The 25117-nt window shown below is 54.7% G+C and overlaps 1 protein-coding gene across 1 annotated transcript in view; it reads left to right on the forward strand.

The window, feature by feature from the left end:
* CCM2 (CCM2 scaffold protein) overlaps positions 1–25117 on the forward strand; it is a 44346-nt gene that overhangs the window by 10462 nt on the left and 8767 nt on the right. The window contains exons 2-4 of the mRNA XM_075705541.1: positions 22737–22910; positions 23145–23228; positions 23422–23605. Of these exons, the coding sequence (XP_075561656.1) occupies positions 22737–22910; positions 23145–23228; positions 23422–23605 (442 nt within the window). The remainder of the gene's footprint in view (positions 1–22736; positions 22911–23144; positions 23229–23421; positions 23606–25117) is intronic.

Here is a 25117-nt window from a genome sequence, read left to right on the forward strand (position 1 = left end):
AACCCCCAGTATCCATACGGGCTGGGGGATGAAGGGATGGAGAGCAGCCCTGCGGAGAAGGACTTGGGGGTGCTGGGGGATGAAAAGCTGGACATGAGCCGGCAATGTGCACTGGCAGCCCAGAAAGCCAACCCCATCCTGGGCTGCATCCCCAGCAGCGTGGCCAGCGGGGCGAGGGAGGGGATTCTGCCCCTCTGCCCCGCTCTGGGCAGACCCCCCCTGCAGCCCTGCGCCCAGCTCTGGGCCCTCAGCACAAGGACACGGAGCTGCTGGAGCGGGGCCAGGGGAGGCCACAGAAATGATCCGAGGGCTGGAGCCCCTCTGCTGCGGGGCCGGGCTGGGGGAGCTGGGGGTGCTCAGCCTGGAGAGGAGGGGGCTGCGGGGAGGCCTGAGTGCGGCCTGGCAGTGCTGAGAGGGGCTGCAGGAAGGGGGGGGGGCAAGCTTTTTAGCAAGGCCTGTTGTGACAGGACAAGGAGTAATGGATTTAACCTAAAGAAGAATAGATTTAGACTGGATATAAGGAAGAAATTCTTTATGCTGAGGGTGGTGAAGCACTGGAATGGGTTGCCCAGAGAGGCGGTGGAGGCCCCATCCCTGGCACCATCCCAGGCCAGGTTGGACGGGGCTCTGAGCACCCTGCTCTGGTTAAAGCTGTCACTGCAGGGGTTGGGCTGGGTGGGCTCTGAAGGGCCCTGCCCACCCAAAGCATTCTGTGATTCTAAGGTGAGCTCTGTGCCCCAGGGCTAGCTGGGTGCTTCATCTTGACAGTGGTAGGGAACAACGTTGTGTGCTGCTAAATCCCGGTAGGTGATCAGAACGTACTTGTAGGTCATGCAGATGGATCAGCGTTGCTGTGAAACTTCAGAAACCTCAAGCCCCACACTCGGCAAAGGTCTCGTGGTCTCATTTACGTTCAGCCTGCGGAAGGTGCTAAAAATACAGCAGCAAATGCTGCTTCGTGGGAGGGTGCGCTGCGACCTGGGGAGCAGTCTCCGGGACTGGGTTTCAGCTGGAGTTTGCTGGAAGCAAAGCCATGGCTGGCTGATAGCTGGGAAGTTTGTTTGCCCATTTTAGGTTTGGGTACCAACCCTGCAATGGCAACTATCGTTTGTGGTGCCCAACTGCATTTGCACGTGCCTGAGGTCTTCAGTTCTAGTGCTGCTGGTGGCTTCTCTGATGGTATCTCCTGTTGATCGACTGGCTTGTGCCCTTAGACACCTGCAGTAGTCATCCAGCCTGAGCCATGAAGGCATTTTCTAGCCAAAGTTAGGGTGGGAACAAGATGATCTCATGTAGCAGTAACTCTCCTGAGAGCTCTGTGTGACCAAGGTATCGCTGAGGCTCTGTGGATATAGAGCAGAACAGGAGCAACCTTCTCCCCAGCCAGTACGCCTGGCGAAGGTGAGCGGGTTATCATGTTTGAAACTTAACTCTGCATCCCTTTGAGATTGTAAGTCTCCTGCTGTTAGGATCGTAGAAATTTGGGGTTGGAAGGGACCTTTCAAGGTCACCCAGCCCAACCCCTGAAGTGACAGGGACAGCTTTAACCAGAGCAGGGTGCTCACAGCCCCGTCCAACCTGGCCTGGGATGGTGCCAGGGATGGGGCCTCCACCGCCTCTCTGGGCAACCCATTCCAGTGCCTCACCACCCTCACTGTAAAGAATGTCTGCCTTCTATCTAGGCTGAACCTACCATCTTTCAGTTCAAAACCATTCCCCTTGTCCTATTGCAACAGGCCCTGCTAAAAAGCCATAGAATTGTTTAGGTTGGAAGAGACCTTTAAGGTCATTGAGTCCAAGCGTTAACGTTGCACTGCCAAGTCCACCACTAAACCATGTCCCTGAGCACCACGTCTACGCATCTTTTAAATCCCTCCAGGGATGGGGACTCAACCCCTTCCCTGGGCAGCCTGTTCCAATGCTTGGCCACGCTTTCCATGAAGGAATTTCTCCCAATATCCAGTCTAAACCTCCCCTGGCGCAGCTTGAGCCCATCTCCTCTCGTCCTATCGCTGTTCCTTGGGAGAAGAGCCCGACCCCCCTCCCTGCCCCCTCCTGCCAGGAGCTGCAGAGCGATCAGGTCTCCCCTCAGCCTCCTCTTCTCCAGGCTGAACACCCCCAGCTCCCTCAGCCGCTCCCCACCAGCCCTGTGCTCCAGACCCTGCCCCAGCTCCGCTGCCCTTCTCTGGACACGCTCCAGCACCCCAATGTCCTTCTTGTGCCGAGGGGCCCAAAACTGGACACAGCATTCCAGGTGCGGCCTCCCCAGTGCCGAGCACAGGGGGACGATCCCTGCCCTGCTCCTGCTGGCCACGCTATCCCTGACACAAGCCAGGATGCTGTTGGCCGCCTTGGCCACCTGGGCACAGGGCTGGCTCATGTTCAGCCGCTGTCGACCAACACCCCCAGGTCCTTTTCGGCCAGGCAGCTTTCCAGCCACTCTTCCCCAAGCCTGCAGCGCTGCATGGGGTTGTTGTGACCCAAGTGCAGGACCTGGCCCTTGGCCTTGTTGAACCTCATACAGCTGGTCTCGGCCCATCGGCCCAGCCTGGCCAGGTCCCTCCGTAGAGCCTTCAAGTCTGTCCCCATCTTTCTTATAAGCCCCCTTTAAGTATTGAAAAGCTGCAATAAGGTCTCCCCGGAGCCCTCTCTTTTCCAGGCTGAACAACCCCAACTCTGCCCTCGTAGCAGAGGTGTTTGATTCTTCTGATCATTAGCTTTTGGGTGACTTTGTTCCACTTCTGTTCTTTCCAAAGAAGCTTCATGATCCTTACCTCCAAATGCGAGAACGTGACCTGGTTATTGCATGTCTCCGTGCTGTGCTGTACCTGTGTAGGAGGTAGATCTCGGCGAGCAGCTTGGCGCTGGCAGGCAGTAGGAGAGAGGCGACGATCGCGAGACGTGCTGCGGGCACGGTCCGTGCCGCTTGGCAAACCCCCTCTGCCACGCTGGCAGAGCTTTGGAGCTGCTCAACGGGGTGAGCCAGAAATGGGATTTAAACCAGGAGATGCCGGATGAAGAAGGAGTTTGAGGGCGCTCGGTCAGTCTGCTTGCGGAGCTTGCGTCCCCATTTCTGATGGGAGATGAGAGGTTGGGAGTCAGACGCTCTGCACTTTGCTTTATAAACAGCTTACTCCTCCGGGCTGAAGTGCACGGCATGGGGCTGCCCTTTCCTCCTCTCCAGGAACCGGAGACTCGGTGCCGATGGGACCAGCCCAGACACCCGTGAAGGACTTCACCTGCGGTGCGGGGAGCCTGACGTATGGATTTTTAACTTGTTTTACCTTCTTGATCTCAATCTATGGCTGCTTCCTGCCTTAATCTTTATTTTGATGCCTGGCTTTTAAGACACTGAGATTTCCCCAGAGGCAGGGTAGGAAAACCAAAATTCACCGCATCAGCTCTATTGGTGTTTCCAAGATGAGCTTCTGTAAAATCAGCACAGCAGCGCTGGCCATCCTGGTGTCACTGACTGTCTTATGGTGCCTTAAGGACAGGTAAAAGCAGAGCTAGGGGGTGAAATAAATGGGTTTAATTATGCTCTGTAGCGTAAGGGGAGCTCGTGTGATTTCCTTAACGCAGCTCTCGGTTCTGGGTGGCTGAACTGGGCAAAATGGGAGGTCTGGATCTGAGCCGTAGCGGGCTGGAGGCAGCTGCTGTCTCAGGTGGGTCAGCCTGTGTATTTACAGGGCAGAGAGCACTGGAAATAAAGAGGAAAAATCTGAAATAAATGAACTTTGGCAGGAAAGCAGTAAAAGGATTTATGGAAACCGATGAAGCTGCCAAGCTAATTGCTGAAGCCAGAGTATGCAGAGCACAGAGGTCAGAGCCCGGCTGACCCGCCTGCGGGCTGCGCATAACGGAGCTCGTACTTCCCCCTCTGCAATTGAATTCCTCTGGGCAGGAATACCAGTGGTAAAAGGGTTCTGAAATCGCTGGTTTCTCCAAGTCTTGGCAAAATTTGAAGTAAATAAATACTCTCGAGCTGTTGGCTCCTAACAGAGGAAACGTCAGGAGCCAGACTGAGCGGTGGTGAAGCTGCAGGCTCTGGGCTCTGCCCCTGCCCAGCTCAGGAGCTTGCTGCCTCGTGTGCCCGAGGTCATGCCTGAGCCGTCGGCATCCTTCAGCTATCCTGGAGACAGCCGGCTGATCCCGCTCCTCCGGAGGGGAGCAGCGGCGGATGCAGTTGCAGAGGGTTTCTGGGTCTGCTCCGGCTGTGGCTGAGCCAGGCAAAGGCTCTTGCCCTGGCTTCTCGCCTCCGCCTCCCTGCTTCCCATCCGCCAGCCTGCCTGGGTCCTTATCGAGTCTGCCAAGCTTTCTTTTAGCATAAAAACCTCCACGTTTTGGTCTCTGCTGGCTTGCTTTGCTTCCGAACTTGGCTCTGCCCGTTGTACGTGCAGCTATGCCGCTGGATCGCAGAGGGGTGAGCTCCGGAGGACGGGGGGTTGGGGCCGTACCCCCTTGCCTCGACACCTGCCCTCCAGCAACCTACGACCGTGGCCCTGAGAGCTGTCGTCTTGCAGCATGGCTCCTCTCTGGTTCGTTTCCAAACAGCTCGGGGGGGTTCGTGCCAGCGGCATTTTCCATGTCTGTGCTCACTGGATGGCTAAACCCACGTGGGGACTGCACGGGAGCCCAGCCAGGCGAGGATGTAGGGGGTATCTGGTCAGGCCAGATCTTCAGAAGAGAAATTAGAGACTTCTTGAAACGTCTCTGCAAATTTAGTTTGACTTGCATAAAATTCTGCTCTGCTTTATCCTGCTTTACTGGCTTTGATACCATTGAGAAGAGAGACTTAAAAGCGGTGTTTTCCATAAAGTCCTTCAAATTCTTTGCTTAGTCTTGTCTGACTGGTGTGCGTCTGCAGACTTGCTCACAAGCCTTTTAATAGGCTTCTCTTTGTCTCCCGAAGGACCTTTTTGCGTTTACCTAGCCAGGAGCGTAATGCCAAACCCTTCTAGCATTGATGCAGTAAAAGTTCACCAAGCAGACTTTTCTCAACCAAAGCAAATACACTAAGCTCTAAAAACCGACGCAGAAAGCGCACTTCATGCCGCTAGATGCGACAGCAGGCTAAGTGAACTTCGGGGCTTCCCCGCTTTTGTAACCTTGTTAGGTTAGTAAAATAAATTTCTTTATTGAAAAGAGCGATGGCCACTTTTCCTGGTTTAATTTGAGGTGTGAAGCTTCTTTTGAGAGCGGCTTGCGCGAGAGGCAGGAAACGCAGAATATCGGAGCCTGGCTGAGCTAACGCGAAGAGCTGGTGGTGGTGGGACGCTGCCGTCGTGACCCACCATCCCAGGTGGGACCCTTGGGTCATGCTGCCGCTGCCTTTTCGGAGGAGGAGCCGGGCTTTGAGGACCTCAGTGGTGGGCTGGAAGGAGATGATCCTGTCCATCCTCTCTTGCCCTGGGTGGGTAATTCCTGGTGGGTAATTCCTGGTGGGTAATTACCCTGGGTGGGTAATTCCTGAACCACGTTTCTGATGTTGCTGGTGGGGATTGAAGGGACCCCACTGCTAAAGCAGATCTAGGGGTTTACTTTCCAAAGCACGTTTCCCACAACCTCTCCTCAGAAGTGTTTTCCAGCCGCTGATTACTCATGTCGCTCTTGGGTAGGAGCGTTCGGGGCTCCGCATCCTTTTCTTGCAGGAACTGAAAGTCGAGACCTCATTAGCGCTGCGCTAGAGGGATTAATTAGTAATGTCATCAGGGTATCTGCATAGCTCAGGGCTGGCCGAGGAAGCCAGGAAGAGCTTTAGGGTGGGTTTGTACATGGCCTGGAGAGGGCCAAAGGTTTGTCTTCTGCTGAGGCGGCGTGAAGACCTGCGTACAGCAGTGGTGGGCTGGGGAAAGGAGATGGGCGGCTACGGGGGGTGAGACCCAGCGCTGGAAGGAGGTGTCTGGGGCTGAGGGACACCAGCACGGAGCCGTGGCTACTGGTGGAGGTCAGGAACTTAACACAGCTCAATAAACGTGGCTTGTTTTCCTCTATGAAACGCAACTACCATCACAGACCCCCTCTTTTTAAGCTCCCGCATGTGTTGGTAGATCTGTAGCTCGGGAAGCATGGTGTGCCGGGGTGAACAAAGCACACTAGACAGGAGGCAAAACAGGAGGAGGTTGAGGACTTGGTTGCAATGCTGAGCTTTCAGCGTTGGAAGCCACCTGAGATGACCTGACCTGCTCTGGCAGCTCGGTGCTGCCCGAAGGGGAAGGTCTACTCCCTTTCCTCTCCCCCCGGCGGGCATGACAGTCCGCTGGGCTGTTGGGGATGGGTCTGACGGGCGCGTTTCTGTGGATCTGACTGTTAAAGAAGATGGCAGAGCTGATGAAGCCAGGCACTTAAGAGGGATGAGCGCGGTGTGTCGGCCAAAAGCTTTGTTTAGTAGGGAAGGAAGAGCCTTCTATGCCCAGGCTGAAGATAAGCCTGCTCTGGGTGTTGCAGGAGACGCCGGGATGGCTGGGCTAGTGTGGTGGCTGTATTCCATATCTCTCGTAAAAATCAGTGCGTCTTTGAGAAGAGTCTGAGAAGTCATTAATCTTGAGATGTAGCGGCTTAAAATACTGTCAAGTTTGGCAGGGCGTGCCTCCCTGGGTGTTCTGGATAGCCTGGCCACGCAGAAGGAGCTGGTACATGTTAAAAGGACAAGGAAGAACTTAACCAGTAAAAGCTGGATTTGCCAAGTTGTCTTCAAAGATGCCACGAAATCTTGGGCCTCTGACATGAAAGGAAAAAGGCCGAGGTGCCTCCCTGTGGGTAAAAGCTTTTTGTTGTTTACTGCTGGGAAAAAAATGCAACCTGTCTGAACGATCTTTGTGCACAGGGGGAGATTGGGATTGGAAGGAGGTAGTTCTAGGGTGTCTTAAAATAGCTTGGGAGTCATCGCTGAGCTATGTGGACACAAACCCAAGTCACCCCGTGCTAGAGTCCTCTATTCTCCTCTGTGCTGTAAATCACACACGATTCTCTCAAGAGTGGTATTGGGTTTGGAGTGTGCTGAGGCTTTCCGGGGACACTGAATTCCCCGCGTCCTCAGTGGGACTAAAGGGACATATCCTGAGCAGTGATCCGGAGAGCCTGTTCTTGAGTGGGCTGCCCAAAATAACGATCCTTGGATTGCTTTTCCTGAAGATACATAGGTATTAACCCACCACCCTTTAGCTGTACAGCTTAACGCAGCAGCCAAGCAGGGAGACGGTACGTTGGGCACCTCTACGGGTTTCCTTGAGTGGTTCTGATGTGGAAAAGCAACTCGGGGATCTTCTCCTGCAGCTGGCTTCCTGGCCACCGGCAGCATCGGTCCACTGGTCTCCTGGTATGCACCTGGACGAGCAGCTGGGCAAAGGCTGGCTTGCAGCATCCAACTGCAGAGAGGTCTTTCGCTGCGTGGGCTTTGCAAACTGCCTGTTCTCTAAGGACTCCCCGAAGGAGCTGGCGCTACTCTTGCATCCTTTGTTTTTACGGAAAGGGAAGGCGGAGGTCCCTTCGTGCCCCCAGCACTACGTGCGGTCTGCGTATCCCGAGAAGGAAAGAAAGGCTCGAAGGTGCGTGAGCTGCAAACGTGCGTTCTTAATGCAGGGATTTTGGCTCCTTGGATTGAGGAAAATGAATAGCGATGCATCCCGGAGGACATGCTAAAACAAACCAGACCTTATTTCCTACTGCCAGAAACCTCCTTTATCTGACAGTCTAGACAAAAACCTGTCAGGCAGTTTATGTCTACAGCAAGTCAACGCAAAGGTTATTTCCCTGCGAAAGGCTCCTCTCAGCAGCCAGCCAGCCATAAAGTACATGATTACAGGTCTGGGTGTTTCACCTTTCCTCTTTCAGTATGCAAAGAATGGGAATAACCTTCTGAAAACTGGAACTGAAGTGGCTGTGCTGGAGGACGGGCCTCCAGCTTGGTCGGGCACGGGGGAGCTTAGCCATTCCCATGGCCGCTGCTTCCTTCCCTTCCCTGGCTCCTAGGTTTTTGGGCTTGGAGCTGTCAGCGTTACCGAATGCTTGTTTTGTTTTGTACACCGCATCAAGGCGGAGCAGTCTTTTGGTTACCTTAAGAGTTGTGTGGCTTTTCTAGGCTGTGCAAGAGCAAAGCCTTGTGTCAAACACTCTTGAGCTTTGGGATGAAGAAGCGACCTGCTTTTTAGATGCTGTGACGTGGGTGTGCTTTGCCGGCGTAGCTTGGGGAGGATCTTTGCAGGCTTCGTGTTGATGTGGGTGCTTTTTAAGCCATACAACTTTGACTGTCCTGCCCGAAAACCTACGATCTCGGTCTCAAAGCTCCTTTCCTTGATGGTGGTGACATCTGCCATCAGATGTCCCTCTTCCCATAAACCCCGCTTTTGTCTTCACCTGCACGGCAAACTCTTGTCAGGTGAATCCACAGCCATGGCTGTCTGTGGAAGGTGCCAGAAGGCTGCACTCTCTATTTTTAGACCAAAAACTTCTTGGATGCTTTCCTCAGCGTCTGTGGAACCAAAGCTATAGGCTTTACTGGGGTCTTGGGTGGCCTACAACTGGGAAGAGACCTCAAATGAAAAACACCAGTAAGCCAGAACTTCACCTTATCTGTGGCTGCCTGGTAGTCATGGCTGTGCCGTGCTGCCTGACCTCCCCATGGTCCCCATGGTCCATCTCCTGGACCTGGAGTATTGATCTCTTCCGTGAGGTGGCCTTCACCTCTGCTTCTGAGGCTTGAAGAGGCAGCTGGCCTGGGGAATGTGGTCTTCCCATCCTTAAAATCACCCCTGCAGCTGGCAGGGTCCTGGGAACACCGGGATGGCATGTGTGGTTTTCAAGGGGGTGGTTGTACCGAAGTGTTGACTGATACTGATGGATGTCTACAACTACCTGGCAGGAGGGTGTATTGAGGTGGGCGTTGGTCTCTTCTCCCAAATAACAAGTGATAGGACGAGAGGAAATGGGCTCAAGCTGCGCCAGGGGAGGTTTAGATTGGATATTGGGAGAAATTTCTTCATGGAAAGAGTGGCCAAGCACTGGACCAGGCTGCCCAGAGAGGTGGGGGAGTCCCCATCCCTGGAGGGGTTCAAAAAACGGGCAGAGGTGGCACTTTGGTCCATGGTTTAGTGGGCATGGGGGTGTTGGGTTGATGGTTGGGCTGAAGATCTTAGAGGTCCTTTCCAGTCTTAATGATTCCTAGTTTTTACTTTCATTAAAAAATAATCCAGCCACGAAGCCAGGATGAAATTAATTATTCCTCTTCCCTTAACTGGTTTAGTGGTGGTCTTGGCAGTGTTAGGTTAATGGTTGGACTGGATAATCTTAAGCGTCTTTTCCAACCTAACAATTCTATGATTCTATGATATCTGCAAGAGTCGTTCACGTGGATGAAGGACCATGAGTAATGGCACTGCTCCGGCCAGGCCGGCTGGGAAGGCCCATGGAGCACAAACCTGTGCGGTGCCGGTGGGAGCTGGGACGATGCCGGACGCGTGGAGGAGGAGCAGAGGCTCGCTGGGGGGGGATGCACCCAGCCCTGCCTAGGAGCAACCTGCGCAGAGCTGGCAGCTCGGGGGGCTCAGTTCCTTGAGCACCATTTAATACACAAATTAAAATGTCTGCGTTACTCCTGGCTGCTTCCACAACCTTGTTCACCGTGTGGCTGCGTGACCGGCTGGGCTGGCACAGCCATGGGGAGGCAGAGGGATGGTGGGAGCTGGGAGAGACCTCCTGGAGCTGCTTCTGATGCTGGAAAACCCGGAGTCTTCGGATGCTTTGGGGATGGCCATGTGGCAGCCTCCACCTTGGGGGTTCGTTTGCATGAAGCTCCAACTTCAGCATGGCTCTAGAAGCTGGACTGAAGGAGAAGATCCTGGAGGTTTAGTTTTGGATGGCAAAAAGCTTAGGGATGTGAAGCAAACGTTTAAACTCAGAAAGGCGGGAAGCGTCCAAAATCCTTTAGTTCTGCTACCTTGGATAGTAACGCGTCGGGCAAATCGGGGATCGCTCCTCCGTGCCTTGCTTGTGAATGGGGTACTGGATCTAAAAGTTCACTTCTTGGCATAAATAAACGTTTATCTTGCAAGCAGCTGATGTTAATAATGCTGAGTAGAAGAGGGCTTATTGCATGAACCAAAGTAATCTGGTGTCCTGTATTAATGGCAGTATGTACGGCTAAAATCTGGGGAAACAGGGAAAGGAGAACAGGGCAAGCGAGCTTCCTTCCTCCTCCTCACCTCACTTCTCTGGCCTCACCCGTGTGTCACCGGTATTTCTCCGGGAAAGGGGAGGACGTCGCATCCCGAGGAATCGGCTGGAGCCAGGGAAGCTGGTAAGCTCGTGTTTCCCTTTCCCAGCCAGAAATGGAAAATACGGATCGGTAGCCGAAATAAACAGACTTGCCTGTGGCTGGGCAGCTCCAGTGCGTTCTTGTGTTAAAACTCCGCTTTTCTTGGTTTCTGCACTCTAGCACCTTTTTGATCTTTGAATTTTGGCATGACTCCCTGGAAACTGTGGCAAACAGTAACTCTCCCTCCAAAGCGTGCTCCTGGTGCCAATAAGGCTGCGAATAAGCTGATGTTACCACCCTTTCCCCCCACAAATATCGGTAAATGCTAAAGACGAAAGGCGTAGCCGGTACTGACGCTGTGCCCCTTGGAGACCCTCCTCTGGCCGGCTGTTCCTGGGCGCTGCTGGTACCGGCAGAAGCTGCTTCCCACTGCTAAGACCCCTCGGTATCAGCGTACGTCGGAGGGGGAGAGGCAGTGAGGACGTGCCAGGTCTGGATCGCCGAGGCAAGAAGGTATCGGTTTCTCATCTCTTGTCTACGGGGCTTAAATTTAACGTAGAATTTAAGCTGGGCTTAAATTCTCTCCAGTCCTGCAGGCGGGGATTCTTGAAATCGGGAAGGGAGGCAGCAAGAGCTTAAATCAAGCCCATGAGCTGTTATTTCATAGAATCATAGAATCATGGAGTCATGGAATCGTTTAGGTTGGAAAAGACCTTCAAGATCATCCAGTCCAACCATTCACCTAACGCTGCCAAGGCCACCACTAAACCAGTTCAGGGGGGAGTAGCAATTTCATGTTTCCTGGCTTGGGGGATGGATTTTTTTTTAATGAAAGTAAAACCAGGAATCATTAAGATTGGAAAGGCCCTCTAAGATCATCAGCCCAACCATCAACCCAACACCCCCATGCCCACTAAACCATGGCCCAAAGTGCCACCTCTGCCCGTTTTTTGAACCCCTCCAGGGATGGGGACTCCCCCACCTCTCTGGGCAGCCTGTTCCAGTGCTTGGCCACTCTTTCCGTGAAGAAATTTCTCCCAATATCCAATCTAAACCTCCCCTGGCGCAGCTTGAGCCCATTTCCTCTCGTCCTATCACTGGTTCCTTGGGAGAAGTGAGATCCTGAGCTGCTCATATCGCAATACGGAACAGCCTGGGCTGAAGCCTGGCTTGGGAAGCGCTGCCCTTAAAGGAGGAGGATTTAGTCGGAGGCTGGATGGATGCCTTCCCCTCCTTCTTGCCGAGGGAGCCGCTTGCTCGCAGGATCCGCTGCAAACTGCTAAGCTGAGTCAAGGCAAGCCTCCCGCGCGTCTCTGCCTCCGGCCTCTCGCTCCAGATGCGTCAGCTCAGCCTCGCTCGGCTGCGCACCCGGAGATGAAAGCCGTGGGTGGAGGGCTGAGCCGGGTGGTAGGAATCTCTTTGGGAGGAGGAACAAGGCTCTAAAAATAGCCGGGGAAAATTCCTTTCCTCTTGCCTTAGAGGAAAATCCTGTCGGGGAGGCTGGAGCCCAGCTTAGCTGGCAAGGCGGTCCGAAACGTGAAAACACGGAGCCGAGCCTTGTTTTGGAAGTGGGTTTTGTGCAACTGTTGCCTTTGCTGCTGCGTTGTTTGGTTTATTTTAAGACCGACTTGGGCGCCAGCCCACTGTTTTTAGGAAAATTGTGTTTCTACATTACTTAGGTTTAATAGCGTGTGTGTTTGAAGGAGTGGCTTTGAAATCAAAGACGGTGTTTCTGGCTGAAATAAGAGGTTTTTATTTATTTCACTCCAATACCACCGGTGAGTGTCAGCTCCGCATCGGCCTGCTGGGAGCTGGGGAGGAGCGAGAGGTCCCGGGGCCAGCGGGGACCCCTCGCTCCCGTCTCTAATTCAGCCCGGTGGAGATGAAGCCAGGTCTTGTGGAGCTGCGTGAGGAGCTGGAGGGGCTGTGCTGCTGGAATACTGCTGGGCAGGGTGGCAGGGTCACCTCCAGAGGCTTCCCTACAAGGTGGTCGGAATGATCTCGGAGCGATCCGGGTGCCGGCTGGGTCGGAGGAAAGCTGTCGGGGTTGGAAGGGGGATGGATGACTAACGTGGCACAAACGGAGCTGGAGAACCGCCTGCAGGGTGGGGTGAGGAGGGACAGTGACCTTGACCAAAACCTCTCCTTCGTGCCCTGGTGAGCACAAAGCTATTTTTACCTGGTGCTAAAACGCAAGAGTTGCACGTTTTCCGTTCTGCAGGCAAGGCTGCAAGAGGTCTGCAGTCTCCTTGTTGAAGGAATTGAGCTTTATCCCTCTTCTCCTGACGCCCAGCGCATCGGGTTGTGGTCTTGGATGTTCAGCTCCTCACGGAGAGGCGGGGACACGGCTACAGCTGCCCTTTCTGGTGGTCAGCTTGCAGTGAGATCTTGCATCGGAGAAGCCGCGTGAAACTGAGATGCGGCCCCACGCCAAGCCCGAGCGTCGCTGGCTCTGCTGGTCCCAGGAACAGAGCTGTCTAAGACGACTCCTCAGCAAGATGTAGGAAGAGCTGCAGGTGCCCAGGCGATCCTTTGCATCCTCCTTGCTTAGATGTTCCCTGGGCTTCGGTGTCCGCTTCAGGCGTAGGTAGGTCCTCACCCATGAGGCTGAAGTCTGCGGCAGCGACGGGGACTTTGCTGCCTGGATGACACTCCTAAAATGGAGCCTTCTCTGCTCGCTTTGGAAATCACCGTGTCCGAGCACCGTGTTTGGGTGCAGGCATTGCTGATCTGGCTTCAACGTCCTCCCGGTGCCAAGGGGGAAGAGTCTGTGGCCGTGACCGTGGCTTTGCAGAGGGACAGGAGCTAGCAGAGGGTGGCATCCAGCCCTGCAACGCCTGCCCTCCTGCTCCCAGCCTTGGCAGCCCGCCCGCAGCGTTGGTCTGGATTAATTTTCGACCCCACGCCTGGCATCGTTATCCAGAGCCCCCCTCTTAAATCCTCGCCGTAGCATTCCGCTAAAGCTGATAAAAAGCTGAAGCTGTTCTTAGTGCTCGGCTTCAAAAAGGAATCCCTTGAATAATGTTTTGATTTAACGTTTTAGCATCCAGATATCTTTGTGGGGAGGAGGGCAGCTGACCGCACCAAAGCAGCTCTGCTGCAGCAACGTTGGTGCCAAGTTCAGCGCCGAACCCGGAGCTGCCCTGTCCGGACTTTCGCAAAGCGAATGCCGACACACCCTCATCTCGCTGTGCCTCCCGTGCAAATAAGTCCCCCAACGCCAGTTTACTGCTTCATCAACTGCTTCCCCTTGACAAAAACTGGAGGAAAGTGGAATAAAAGGGCTTTGGGAAGATGTTGCCAGCCGGCGTGCTGCGGCGTCGATGCTCTGAACCCAGCGGCGGGATGAGGAGGACGCAGCGAGGGGCACGTGATGGGAACGTGCACCATGGGTGGTTTTCAGTCCAGATCCCACGTGGAGCTTTGAGGGGGTTCCCAAGCTGGCTCTGTGGCTCCTGCGGAGTTGCTGAGCTCTCCATGTGTTTTTCCTTGTGGTGGTGGGGTCTGAATGGTGCATTTGGATGTCCTGGGGTGGTGGGGACCATCCCCCTTACTGAAAGCTGCTTTCCTACCAAGCATGCCAGCCCCAAATAGTGTTCCTTGATGAAACCACATCTGCAAAATTAAACATGGAGAGCGTCCCGCTCCTTAGGCAGCACGGAAACGCAGCCTAGCATCCCTGCTCAGAAACCCAGGGCTCTCGCTCGGGGCCGTGGCTGCTGGCAGTGGGCTGGGTGCCGCTGCTAGTCAAACAACTGCGAAACTGCTTGGCTTTGCTGGGGCTTTGATGAGCTGCTTGTGGAGTGTGGATTTTGGCTTGTGCTCTGATGGACAAGAGGAAATGTCCTCAAGCTGCATCAGGGGAAGTTTAGATTGGATATTGGGAGAGATTTCTTCATGGAAAGAGTGGCCAAGCATTGGAACAGGCTGCCCAGAGAGGTGGGGGAGTCCCCATCCCTGGAGGGGTTCAACAAAGGGGCAGAGGTGGCACTTTGGGCCATGGTTTAGTGGGCATGGGGGTGTTGGGTTGATGGTTGGGCTGATGATCTTAGAGATCCTTTCCAACCTTAGTGATTCCTAGTTTTACTTTCATTAAAAATAATCCATCCCCCAAGCCAGGAAACATGAAATTACTACTCTTCCCTGAACTGGTTTAGTGGTGGCCTTGGCAGTGTTAGGTGAATGGTTGGACTGGATGATCTTGAAGGTCTTTTCCAACCAAAACGATTCCATGATTCTATGTTTGGGTTGTAGAAGACAAGTGAGGGCGGCCTCCTGAGTGGCTCAGTCCTCTGCATAGCAAGGGCAGGAGCAATCTCCTCCTTGACCGTCCCCCTGCAAGTTCAAATATGTCGGTGGCTTCTTTGGGGAAGAGCTTGAGTCCTGGCCGAGTCAAAATAAACCTAATTACAGGGACAGGATGATGTAGAAAAGGTCACATCTGCCTGAACGCCCGTAGCTGCTCCTGGTACGCGTTTGAGTCCTCTTGCCTTGTTCTGGTCCAGTACCAGAGAAGGTCTTGGTGGGCACCAAGGTGAGCCAGCAACATGTCCTCATGGCAGGGATGGCCACCAGCCTCCTGGGCGAGGAGGAGGTGATCCCCTGGAGCGCTGGGCTCCCAGTACAAGAGGTGGGGATATACTGGAGCGAGTTCAGCAAGTGGTGAAGGGCCTGGCGCATCTCTTGTATGTGGAAAGGCTGAGAGAGCTGGGACTGTTCGGCCTGGAGCGGAGGAGGCTTGGGGGGATTTTATTAATGTGTATAAACCCCTCGTAAGGGGAGTGAAGAAAAAAAGGAGGATCTGTGTTCTTCCCAGTGTCAGGACAGGAGGCAACGGGCACAACCTGAAACAGGGGGACTGGTGTTCAAGCCTAATAAACTTTCTTTAGCGTGAGGATGGTCAAATGCTGGACGGGCTGCCCCGGAGGCCACAGATTCTCCATCCTTGGCGATGCTCAAAGCCTGGCTGGATGCGGTCCTGACCCTCTGCTTCCCCTCGGTACTCTTGGCCAAGCCTCTCTGCCCATAAATGCGTGGCTGTTAAGGACGGAGGGTTGGGGAAACCCAGCGGTTACGGGCTGTGAAAGGGCTGCAGCCTGCTCCCGAGGCCGCGGGGCATTTGCTGGGATTTAAAAACTGTTTTTAAGCAGCCGCCGCTGTAATCCCATCGCTGCCAGGTCAGGAGCCGAGCTGCTGTTTCACTGGCTGAGCGACTTCACATTGCGCTGAAGGGCTGGAGAGAGCCCCTGAGTAATTCACCACCCGGACGGGGACCGGCCTCGGTCAGGCAGAGCAAAACAAGGCTGTTACGGCTTCCTTCTGCCAACGGGCTGAGGAATAGGAAGTCATTTGGAAATAAACCTCCACCCGGCATCAGGATGTACCTGTGGCAGCTCGCGGCTTTGTGTTTGGAGCTTGTGTACGCGTCGAGGTGCCGTGAAGGGACGGCAAACGCGAAGGTCGGTGTCAAACCAGGCTGTTTTCCGCTTTCTCCCTGCGTTTCCCGGGGGGCTGAGCCCTGAACCAGCCCCCTGGTCCCGCTCCTGTTGCAGCGTTTCTCTGTGGAGCGAAGAAATATAAATAATAAACCCTTCTTTTGGCAGGGCTGCACGCTTGCAGCTTTACTTTGAGGATACCGAGTACGTACTCACGGCGTGGCTGGCTTTCCCAGGTCGTAATTCACACGGGCTCACGGAGCGCGGTGGCCGGTGCTGCGGAGCCTGGCCCGGGCTCAAGCTGCGCCCAGGCAAAGCCGAACCCACGGAGCCCGTGTTTCCGTGGCATCGCCACGCTGGAGGCTGGTTGGAGTTTATTTCTTAACAGCCAAGTCTTTTCTAAACACACTGAACGTGTTATTTTTCTTGCTTGGTTTCACGTTTTACTATTACAGGCGCCTCCAGTGACTTCTTGTCCTTCCACGCGCGCCGCTGTGGTCCTTTTCTTCGTTCCCTCGTTTCCTCCGCTGGCAGTAAGACCCAGAGCCTCTTTGGGCTCGGTTAATTATTTCACCCGCTGCCATATCACGTGCTCCCTTTGTGCAGATACTTCCTCTGCCGAGCCCAGCCCTCGCATCGTCGCTACGCTCAAGGTTGGCTTTCTGATCCGCTCGGAAACGTAGCCTGGTCCTGCGGCGCTGCTGGCAGCTCCCAAGGAAAGCGCTCTGGCTTTCCCCTACGCGAGCGTGCCCCGCGTCCCTTTAGGAACAGGATAACTGGGTTTGGGGCGCAGGTTGTCCCTGGGGATAGGCAGCGCGCTGGCCACCAGCGGCACTGGGTGGCCCTTCGGAGCTCGGTCTCCCTTAATCTCCACACAGACGTGCCGGGGGAGAATTAGCCGTACAAATTTGCATTTGAGATAATCCCCTCGAGTGGATTAAGAAGTTGTTTCTGCTCCTAACGCGAGGGATGCTCTTTCTCCTTTGTGTTCAGCTCAAAGGGTTGAACGTATTTAAAGGGGCTGTCCAAGACCTCATTGATTTTTTGGATGGATACAGGCGGCTGGGCTCTCAGTGGAACTAGCCCAAACTCCAGCGCCGGTGGCCAACAAGCACTCCACTACCACCAGCTTCATCCCCCAGGGAGCGCAGCCGGCGTGACGTGGCATTGCACGGGAGCGGGTCCGCGCCTTAATATGAGCCCTGTCCTCCTGCGTGCGCTCGTGATCCCGGAGCTGTGTTTTCCAGGATCTTCTGAAGCGTGGGAGAAGGTCCTGGGTCTGCTCCATGGTCCAGTGTTGGGTCAATGGGGGTTTAATTCCTGATTCTGCTGCCAACCTTCTGCCTTCAGCAGCAAACCACGTCCCAGAAATTTTCCAAACCCGCCCTATGCTCCAGCTAGCGTAATGACAATCTAGATGAAGGATAAATCCTCCCTTTTCCCAAAAATGGCTTTCTTGGGGTGCGGGAGCTGGGGCCGGGATGCGCTGCCGGCCGGGGGCTGCAGGTGGGGGTGGGATGGGTGAGCAAACCCCCATGAAGCGGGTGCTGCTGCTGACCTGGGGGACCCCAATTTGTTCCCAGCAGCGAGGGGAAGCTGCACCTCGTCGGTCATCTACCTCTGACGGGACCGGGGAGCGCCGTGCTTACGCCGCGAGAGCCCCAGTCTTGCTGCCTGAGGGTGGGGGCTGCTTATTTGGGGCACTAAATAAAGCGTTTTTTGAAGTCTCTGTGTTGTGAAATCGGGGGAGGGAGTGCAGAGAGCTGCAAGCGCTTCACTGGGGTATTGGGGAGGTCGCAAATTCCTTTGATTTAACTCCTTGCATCCCCAGTCACCTCGAGAGCTTTCGAGAGGAGGAGAGCATGGAGCCTCCTGCTCGAACGGCATCTTGAAGGTTTGAGGAGGGGTCAGGCTGTCTTCCCTGAGGTTAATACTGGCTTTAACAACCTCCCCTGGCCCATTCCGCACTCCGGGGCTTTCCACGGAGCGGGACGGCACCAAGTTCTGCTGCGAGCGGTGCCGGCGCTTGCGGGGAGCTGCCTCTGCCCTCTCAGCCTCTCACCTCGCCGGTGGCTGCTCTCCGGTGACTGAGAGGGGTGGGTGGCTGCGGGCAAATGCTAACGTAGCTGGTGGGGTCAGTGAAACCCCCGTTAGGGCTTTTATTGGCCTCAGACAGGAGAAATGGCACCAGAGGGACGAATCACCCCGACACAGACGCGACCTCAGCGTGGCGAGGGGTTCTCTGGACTGCGCCGTGTCTCCGTTTCGCTCCTGACAGCTCGCGGCTGTGTCCAGCCTGGCCTGGGGGAGCTTAGCTCCAGGCTTAAGTCTGGTCTCCTGGGCTTTTTCCTGAAGGTTTGTCCTATTTCCATTGGATTTGCAGCCCCTGGAGCAGCAGCAGCAGCAGGCGGCTCGGCTGAGGTGACCTTTTCCACATGGGCCACCAAATCCGAGGAAGGGCTGGCCATGGCTAGGAGTGTCCCTGGAGCCTGGTGGCAGCCGGTCCTTGGCCATGGTGGGTTTTTGGGGAACGCCGGTGGGGCACGCTCCGCCCCGGTTCCTCGCCGGCATTCCTCATTCAAATATATGTGAATGTACATCGGGTGAGCTGGGTCTCCCCAAAAAATCCCACCAAAGCCCATCTGCCGTTCGTGGAGCCCCCTTCCCTGCCTGCTGGTGTGCCTTTCCCCGTCAGCCTGGCCTGCTGGGTTAACGCCAACTGTGAGAAACTCTCTCGCAATTAGTCAAGTCTTAAATGCCTCGTTAAGCAGATGAAGTGACTGTTTTCCTCCTGAATTTCGGAGCCCTTGGCAGCAGGAGGCCCTGCGGAGGGACCACGCTGGCCGTCCTCTGCCAGGAGCTGCAGCTCTCCGTGCGATGCCAAGTCCTGGCTGGCACAAGGTGGTCACATAACCCCTTCCCTGCCTCTTCTCCCGACTTCCAGACCTAAATGCTTTTGAGAAGCAAACCTCGTGGGAATGAGCTCCTGGCAGCCCTTGCCTGCGCTGCTGGTGCCCGGCCGCTTCCTGGGCATGGGGCTGGACCCAACCTTTCCAAACAAGCTGCGTTGTTTCGGCTGAGCCCCCGCTCCCCATCCCAGTGGCTTTTACAGCGGATGCCCAAGCTGTTCTACCGCAGGAGGTGGCTCCGGACCAGAAGGATCCGCAGGGAGATGGGCTGGGAAATCACCTTCAGGGATTGCAATCATGGGCAAGGGGAAGTGGGGAGAGGGGAAAACCCCTTTTATTTTATGGCTTTTAAGGAGAAACAGGATCCTTCTCTCCCCAGACCTACTAACTAGGCAGCGTGCCAGAGGGGTTCGCTTGCATCCCGAGGTGGGAATCTGCTCAGTGCAAGCGCCGGAGGGGCTGCGGGTGCCTGGCAGATCTTTGGGTGCTGCTTCTCCAAGCGACCTTCTTGCCCCGTGCTCAACGGGCAGATTTCTTCGGGGGAATCGCCGCCTTCACCTTTTTAATTTGATTCTGCATCCGTGAAATTAGCAACTTGTTTTCATTAAACCTCTGAGCCTGGCTCTCGGGGTCACGTTTGAGCCTGGCAAGGCTTGCTTGAACACTTCGCGCTTTCCCAAAGTGCCTCCTGGGAGGCCTCGGCTCAGGCAGGGAGCTCTTAACCTCATTTCCAAGCTTTGCTTTTTCTAACGTGAGCAAGAAACTTAAGGACTCAAAATAAGGGCCCTAAAAAAGCTTTACAGCCCTTGGTCTCGATAGATGCGGTTGGACCTCGGAGAACTAAGTAGCTCTGAAACTCGGAGGAGGAACCAGGGTGAACGACTCCTCCGCGCTGGGGATGTTTCCATCCCCGGTGCAGCCGGCTGGGAGTCCCGGCTGTAGCGGCAGAGGCTTTTGGGGAGTTTCCAGGGATTTAGGGGTGCAGGAGGGGGGACCGCGTGGCTGGGAGCCGGGAATGGGATCGAGCTTTGCAAAATGGGCTTCTGCGCCTTGACTTGCGCCCGGCCCCGTCGTTACCAAACCTCGCCGGTTCTTAACCAACAACTTTATTTTGTCGCTCTTGCTGCGTGTAACAGAAGGAAACTGTGGTTATCGCACTTCCTGGCCGCGAGCCGGCAGGCGAATGAAAGCTCACGGCTTTGCCAGCTCTTCGGCACGGGCCGCAAGCTTCGGAAGCCCCCGAGACGAGGGTAGCAGCTTCTCTTCCCCCGGGAGGTGCTTTCGGTGAGCCGCCAAAGACTCCGCACCGGCACGGTTTGGTTCTGCTCTCCGTAGCCGGTTATTTCGATGGAGAACGAGGTAGGTGCTGGTTTTAGATCGACTCCCAGAAACACAGAAGCTGTTGTTCCGCCTTGTGTCACGCCGGGTGACACCTCCGCCTCGCCTTTGGGCTCCCCAAATCCTCCTTCAAGGAGAGCCCGTGGCTCTCCCACAGGGCTCGGCTGCACGGGATGGCGGGGAATCCTTCTGCAGCGTCTTCCCAGCCCCATGGAGGCTGCCTGCCTCCTCGAAGGAAAAGCGAGAGTTTCTTCTGTTTTGCTCCGTACGGATTAGGCTGGATCCGGCAGCCTCAGCACAGAGAGCTGAAGTGAGCCGGAGCCGCCGGACCCCGGCTGGTGGAGGGGGATGCATTTGTGGTACAGCCTTGACCCCAGCGGGAGATTTCTGCGTCTTTCTCCTTTTGATTCCTAAAAGGCAGTGGTGGAACGAGATCTTCATGCAGCGGCAGCCAAGGTTTGGGGTTGGACACCCTTGTAGTCGGGGTGGCAGAACCAGGGTCGAGCCCCATGCTCCGGTTTTGGCAGTGAGACCTGTTCCTTCCAGGATTTTCTTCTTTTTAGAGCCAGGAACGGTCTCCCGGCCCCTCGGCGGGAGCCAGCTGGGTTGTGCAGCGCAGGGTGATGCTCCATTTTGGGAGCCCAGCTGAAGGGAGGGATGCTGCCCCTAAAATCTGCAGTGTTTGGCAGGGCAGGTCCTGCTGCTGTAAAGGCAGAGCTCTTTCACGAGGCCAGCATCATGTAGCTGTGTTTTCTATCCCTTTTGTCCTATAAATTTGCTTTATTTTTATCTCCCTGGTCCAAGGGACGTTTTTCAGGGCTGGGCTGTCCCCGATGTCCTTGCAATGCCTGGCTCACTCAGGGATTTGGTGAACACTATTCAACCAGGAGCTTTTCCATCCCATTTCCCCAGCCTAGCACAACAGTTTCAATTTATTTCAGTCTGCCTTTGATCTCTCTTGTTCCTGTAGATCTTTCACGGTCATCGACATTGAGAAAAGCAATGAGAGAGGCTGAAGCTGCCTGATGGGAGCAGGTCCCAGGCATGCACCTGAAGCCGGTGCCTCAGTGGCTGTGCGGGGAGGGACGCTGCTGGGTGTAGGTGACGTGGTGGTGGCACTCCCCCCCCAAATATAATGTCCTATGGCAAGGCTCAAGCAGTTTAGGTGGAGGGTTTGCGGCAGTTCTTCTTGACGGTGGTTTCCAGGGCAAGGTCCTGCAGTGGATGGTGGCAAGAGATGAGCTGAATTTGCTGGGGGCTGCTGCTCTTTGAGGTTGCAGAGTACTCTGCGCTTTTCTGAGCAGGAGCGCTTGGTTTATATGTAAATAATTCGTCTTTCGAAGCATCTTTGCTGCCTCTGCAGATCGTACAGTCCTTTTTCTCGCCCGTGAGAATCGGGGAAGCTCAAAAGTGTCGTTGTCCTGAGGGGTGGGAAGCAGAGAGTGGGACAGGGCAGCCGGAGCCGAGTGCGCCTGGGGCATTGGAGCTGCGTGGCCGGGCAGGCAGCGAGGCCACCGAGCAGCTCCGCCTTTCCGCTGGCATTTAACACCGCTGTGAATCCCGAGCGTTGGATCTGCTTCAAAACATCCATTTGAGCCGGTAAACTCAGAATCGGAGAAGTCCGCGCACGCTCCCGGTCATTTAGCTGTGGGTTAGGCTGGTGTGGAGCTTGGTGGGGATCTACCACGGCTCGGCTCTGCCGCGACGGCCCCTGGGCGTGCAGCGTCACCGCTGTCTGCCCCGTGCTGCGGTGGAAGACGGTGGTGATGCTCCCTCTATAGCTGGGAGCCCGTGTGTGCACGCTGCTGCCGGGTGAACTCGTGTTGGCTCCGATTTTCTCCCAAACCCAGCACTCAATAGTCTGGGAAGCACGAAGACCTGTTTCTCCCAGGGGAGGCTGTCTTCTGGGTCGTGTGCTCATCTTTGTGGGTCTCCCTTGAGACCTCAGGCGAGTTTGCAGCATCTCTGCCTTTTCCTTTTGCAATCCTTCGTCGAGTTGCTCACTGCAAATGCTCGGGTGAAATATAAAATTGCACCGAGGCGAGGAGGAAGCCTGCTGGTTTTGTGCGTGGCCACGGCTCGCTCGCTCTTACAGCTCTTAATCCGAATATATAATTTGTATTTGTTCTTAACTGAAAGGTTGGACATCATGACTTTGGGGGAAAAATCATCCTGTTTTGGTAAAGGGCGCTTATCAGCACTTGCGTTCTTGCAGCGTGTTTGGGGAAAGGGGTTTTTGGTGGAAGATCATGCACTTGTGGATTCATAGAATCACGGAATCGTTCAGGTTGGAAAAGACCTTTAAGATCATCCAGTCCAACCATTCACCTAACACTGCCAAGGCCACCACTAAACCAATTAAGGGGAGAGTAGTAATTTCATGTTTCCTGGCTTGGGAGATGGATTTTTTTTTAATGCAAGTAAAACTAGGAATCACTAAGGTTGGAAAGGATCTCTAAGATCATCAGCCCAACCATCAACCCAACACCCCCATGCCCACTAAACCATGGCCCCCAGTGCCACCTCTGCCCGTTTTTTGAACCCCTCCAGGGATGGGGACTCCCCCACCTCTCTGGGCAGCCTGTTCCAATGCTTGGCCACTCTTTCCATGAAGAAATTTTTCCTAAAAAACCCCAGCTCTAAAACCAGCCTGTCCGCAGGGTGGCTGGGGCTGGTAAAGCCAGGCTGTGAGTACAGATGTACGGGCCCGAGGAGCGCTGCTGGTTTCCCCCCATTTCGGTGCAGAAACTCCCTTTCTCGCCCTTAACCCCAATGCCCCGATGTTTCCCTTTCTCTCGGCAGCCTGGAATAGTGTCTCCTTTCAAACGAGTCTTCCTGAAGGGTGAAAAAGGTCGGGATAAAAAAGCCCAGGAGAAGGTTACGGAGAGACGGCCTCTGCATACAGTGGTGGTGTCCCTGCCTGACCGCGTCGAACCCGACGTGCTGCTGAACGACTACATCGAGAAAGAAGTGAAGGTAACGTCTGCCTGGCTGGGGCTGGGGCTCGTATAGAACTATATATAGCCTTAGGATAACTTAAAGGCGTGAGAGATCTTCCATACGTAGGTGGATTTAGCAGCTTCTAAATAGGGGCTTGGGGCACCAGCTCTTTGCTCTGCATTGAGGGTGTCTTTCTTGCAGTAGCTGGCATGTTCGGAGGCGTGCTTAGCGTGTACGTGCTGTGGTAACGGTTTGGTTCTTCTTTTCCAGTATTTAGGTCAACTCACATCCATCCCAGGGTACCTGAATCCCTCCAGCCGCACGGAAATCCTGCATTTGATCGATAATGCAAAGGTGAGCGCTCAGCCTGTTGAACGACCCACTCCGTGTAGTGTCTGTCTAACATGCAGCATGGAAAAAAAGAAAAAAAAAAAGGCTTCTGGCGCTTCCCTGGGGTTGGGTGCTGGTCTGACTCGTGTCCTCCATCCCGTGGGAGGGAAGGCCGTTACCAAAGTTCAGCAAATCAATGGAAATATGTTTATTTTAGAGAGCACACCAGCTCCCAGGGCAGCTGACCCAAGAACACGATGCTGTCATCAGTCTCTCTGCCTACAACATCAAGTTGGTGTGGAGGGATGGAGAAGATCTCATCCTCAGGGTCCCCATCCATGACATCGCGTCCGTTTCCTACATCCGAGATGACTCCTCTCACTTGGTCGTGCTGAAAACAGGTAGGTTGTGGCCAGCACGGGCAGGCTGTAGCCTTGTGTTTTGGGGTTGCTTTGTGTTTTGAGGTTGCCTTGTGTTTTGGGGCAGAGCCCCACAGCAGCCGGTATTGCCCTCGTGGGGGATGGCAGCCAGCGTGACCAGAAACAGGACAAAGATGATGCTGGGTGAGAAAAGACCAAAACAATCGGTGTCCTTCACAGAATCATAGAATCACAGAAAGGTTTGGGTTGGAAGGGACCTTTCAAGGTCATCCAGTCCAATCCCCTGCCATGAGCAGGGACATCTTCAACCAGAGCAGGTTGCTCAGAGCCCCATCCAACCTGGCCTGGAATGTTTCCAGGGATGGGGCATCCACCACCTCTCTGGGCAACCCATTCCAGTGTTTCACCACCCTCATCATAAAAAAAAAAAATTCTTCCTTATATCTAGTATCCTGCCTGGAGTTGTTTCAGTCCATCCTTTTTTGGGGGGGATGGAGGAAGGACTGGGTTTACGCGTGTTCCCCCGAGGGTGCTGTGACTCGCAGAAGAGCGAGCACGCTGGGAAAGATGAGGGATGTTGGAGCTGCGCTGGGTTGTGGCTGGAGAGGAACTGCGGGCTCACGTACAGCTCAGAAATTCTTCCCATAGCCTGTCCTCCGGCAACTGCCAAACCCCAAATGAGAGCTGTCATTTACTGACTCGGAAAGTTTGGGATCTTAAAGTGCAGGAGTTTATTCTGCATCGCCCGTCCTGCTCCAGTCCGTGGATGTCAGCAAGGAGGAAAAGCAAGGAGAGCAGGTAGAGGCAGCTCCTCCAGCCTGGTCCCAACGCGTGTCGGACCTGCCCTGCTCTTTGCAACCCTCGTGCAGGTTGCTGGGAGGATTTCATCACAGTGCTGGATGTCTAAATGCACGTGTTGAATAACCAGGGTGATACCCACCACTTCTGACCCACCTCGCTTCTTGTAATACCTGGGGAGGGCCTCCAATCCGTCCCCAGCAGCTCTGCATCTGTCAAACCTGCGTGGTTTTGGGCTGGAGTGTTTGGGGAGGGCTGAGCTACTTAGAGGATGTAATGACAGAGACTTATTGGATTATAAACCCCATGACAGCAAAGGACAGTCTATAGAATAAATAAGTGACTTAGAAGGCTGTAATTCTGCTGATGCATTTCTGAGGCTGGCTAAGCCACGGAAATGAAGCCGACGATTTACAGAGTTGTCAGAAAACAGCTCTAAATTACAGGCTTTTCAGTCAAAGACTTTCGCAGAATCACAGAATCGTTTGGGTTGGAAAAGACCTTTAAGATCATCAGGTCCAAGCGTTAACGTTGCACTGCCAAGTCCACGCTAAACCATGGCCCTGAGCACCACATCTACGTGTCTTTTAAATCCCTCCAGGGATGGGGACTCAACCCCTTCCCCGGGCAGCCTGTTCCAGTGCTTGACCACTCTTTCTGTGAAGAAATTTTTCCTTCATGAAAAGGGTTGTCAGGCATTGGACCAGGCTGCCCAGAGAGGTGGGGGCGTCCCCA

This window comes from Pelecanus crispus, chromosome 2, assembly GCF_030463565.1.
Source record: "Pelecanus crispus isolate bPelCri1 chromosome 2, bPelCri1.pri, whole genome shotgun sequence".
Lineage (NCBI taxonomy): Eukaryota > Metazoa > Chordata > Aves > Pelecaniformes > Pelecanidae > Pelecanus > Pelecanus crispus.